Raw genomic sequence first — 1,788 nt, forward strand, 5'->3', positions numbered from 1 at the left:
GGCTGTTTGAGGGTGAAGATTTGATTTAAGAGTTAATGTTAGGATTAGTTTAGACAACGAAGGTCCTCACATGTATAGAAGTGACAACACCTAAAGAGCTGTGATGTTTGTCGTTTGATCAAAAAGTATCAATGCACTTCTGATCATTTCCTAAATGTTTGGATGTTTATTTACCATTTTATTTTGTTTTTGTTTGCTGCCGTTTACTTCCTGTCTTCATGCTGTTTTCCATCCGGTGTGATTGTCTGCCCTGTCCTAATGTGTTACAAACTGTTACACCTTGTTACCTGCTCCCCTTGTGTGTATTTAGTCTCTGTGCTCCCAGTTGTCTTTGTCAGTTCTTTTTTGTTCCTGCTGAGTTTCCCCTGGTGTCTCATGCTCCTGTTCAGTTCCTCTGGTTTTTTTTCCGTGTGCTTTCATTCCTGTTCCTGAGTTTTTCTCTACAGTTTGGATTTTCTGAGTTATGTTTTCTTACCAGTGCTTCAGTTTGCATCATCTTCTTGTAACTCTGTTTTTGTTGTTAAATACCCTCCTTTGCCCTGACCTGTGTTTGTCTGCATTTGGGTCCAGAAATCATAAATCCATGACATTAGGGCTCTTTTTGTTGGTTGGTTGGTTTAAATAAACTGAGATTATAACATTTGCTGCTGTTCAATGTACAGGTATTTGATAATGTACATGTGTGGCATTCAATATGAATTGAATCGCTGACAGCAGAGTTCTTGATTACAGATCTTTTTGCCGACCGACTAGTATCGTCCAGGTGCTGTCGCACCTCCGGTCCTTAAACTAAACTGTGTGAAGTTGCTCATTAGTGTGTCGTAGTGTTGTTGGCCCCCGCCCCCGCCCTCCTCCACTCACCCTGTTGATCAGCTCTCCCACCATGCCGGTCCAGCTGCCGTTGGGCTCCGGGGCTCCGTACAGCCCGTCGTCCACCAGCTTGATCTTGAAGGAGAACTTCAGGATGTCGGCCAACTCCCGGAGCATGTCCACGCAGAAACCCTTGTACTGGTCGTTACCCTGGAAGTCCTGGTAGTTGGACTTACGCATGACGTAGGGGTTTTCCTGTCAGGAGGGATGTGAGAGCATGCAGCTGATCCAAAGGAGGAGTAACACCAAGCAGTGATTCTTCATGATACAACACGTACACATTTAAAACATTTTTTAATTACCAGTATTGTGGTGACAATTAGTGTCTTGTTAGCCAGCGTCTCTGATGCGTTGAGGTCCAGGGAAGTGGAGTTCATGGCCAACGTGTTGTTGGAGTACCAGGTACCAATCTGTTCACCCGGGAGGAAGATGAGGAAAAGGATGAGTTAGGAGAAGGAGAGGAGGAGGTGAAGGTGAAGGCGACCAAACCTGTCTCGACAGATCAAAAAAGTTGACTCCAACTTTGTTGAACTCAACCTGTGTGTCCAGGTTTGGCCACAACTGAACGTATTTCATAAACTGTCAGGAAATATTGCATAACCACTCTGTATTTCCCAGGTCTCTGTGGTGTTTAGGTGGTCATGGGTCACAGGTACATCCATGACATGGAGTGGGGCAAAAGAAAAAGGAGAGCGAGGTCAAAGGAGAACAAACAAAGTGTGTAATAAAAAGGCAAACAGACACACACAGAGGCCGTGAGACAGGCAGACAGAGGAAGCTGCAGAATCAATGGTGAAATCAATGAGGGTGGATCCCGCTCCTCCCGGCTCATTCAGCAGGTTAAATGAGGTCATAAATACAAACTGCAGCATGTAAATGCAAATCTGCTGACCCAGCACTGACCGCATCGCACATCCT

General features: G+C 45.2%; 1 protein-coding gene across 1 annotated transcript; it reads right to left on the bottom strand.

The window, feature by feature from the left end:
* Window positions 1–861: 861 nt before the first annotated feature.
* On the bottom strand, window positions 862–1,280 carry LOC111664193 (glutamate receptor ionotropic, kainate 5-like; the record flags this gene model as incomplete). The annotated part of the gene is made up of 2 exons (XM_023418707.1): window positions 862–1,065; window positions 1,173–1,280. Coding segments are annotated over 2 exons (312 nt in total), but the record flags the coding sequence as incomplete, so codon positions are not given.
* Between the last annotated feature and the right edge of the window lie 508 nt (window positions 1,281–1,788).

Source organism: Seriola lalandi, unplaced genomic scaffold (genome assembly GCF_002814215.2).
Source record: "Seriola lalandi dorsalis isolate HSWRI2012SDOR001 ecotype SW California unplaced genomic scaffold, Sedor1 jcf7180002001384, whole genome shotgun sequence".
NCBI lineage: Eukaryota > Metazoa > Chordata > Actinopteri > Carangiformes > Carangidae > Seriola > Seriola lalandi.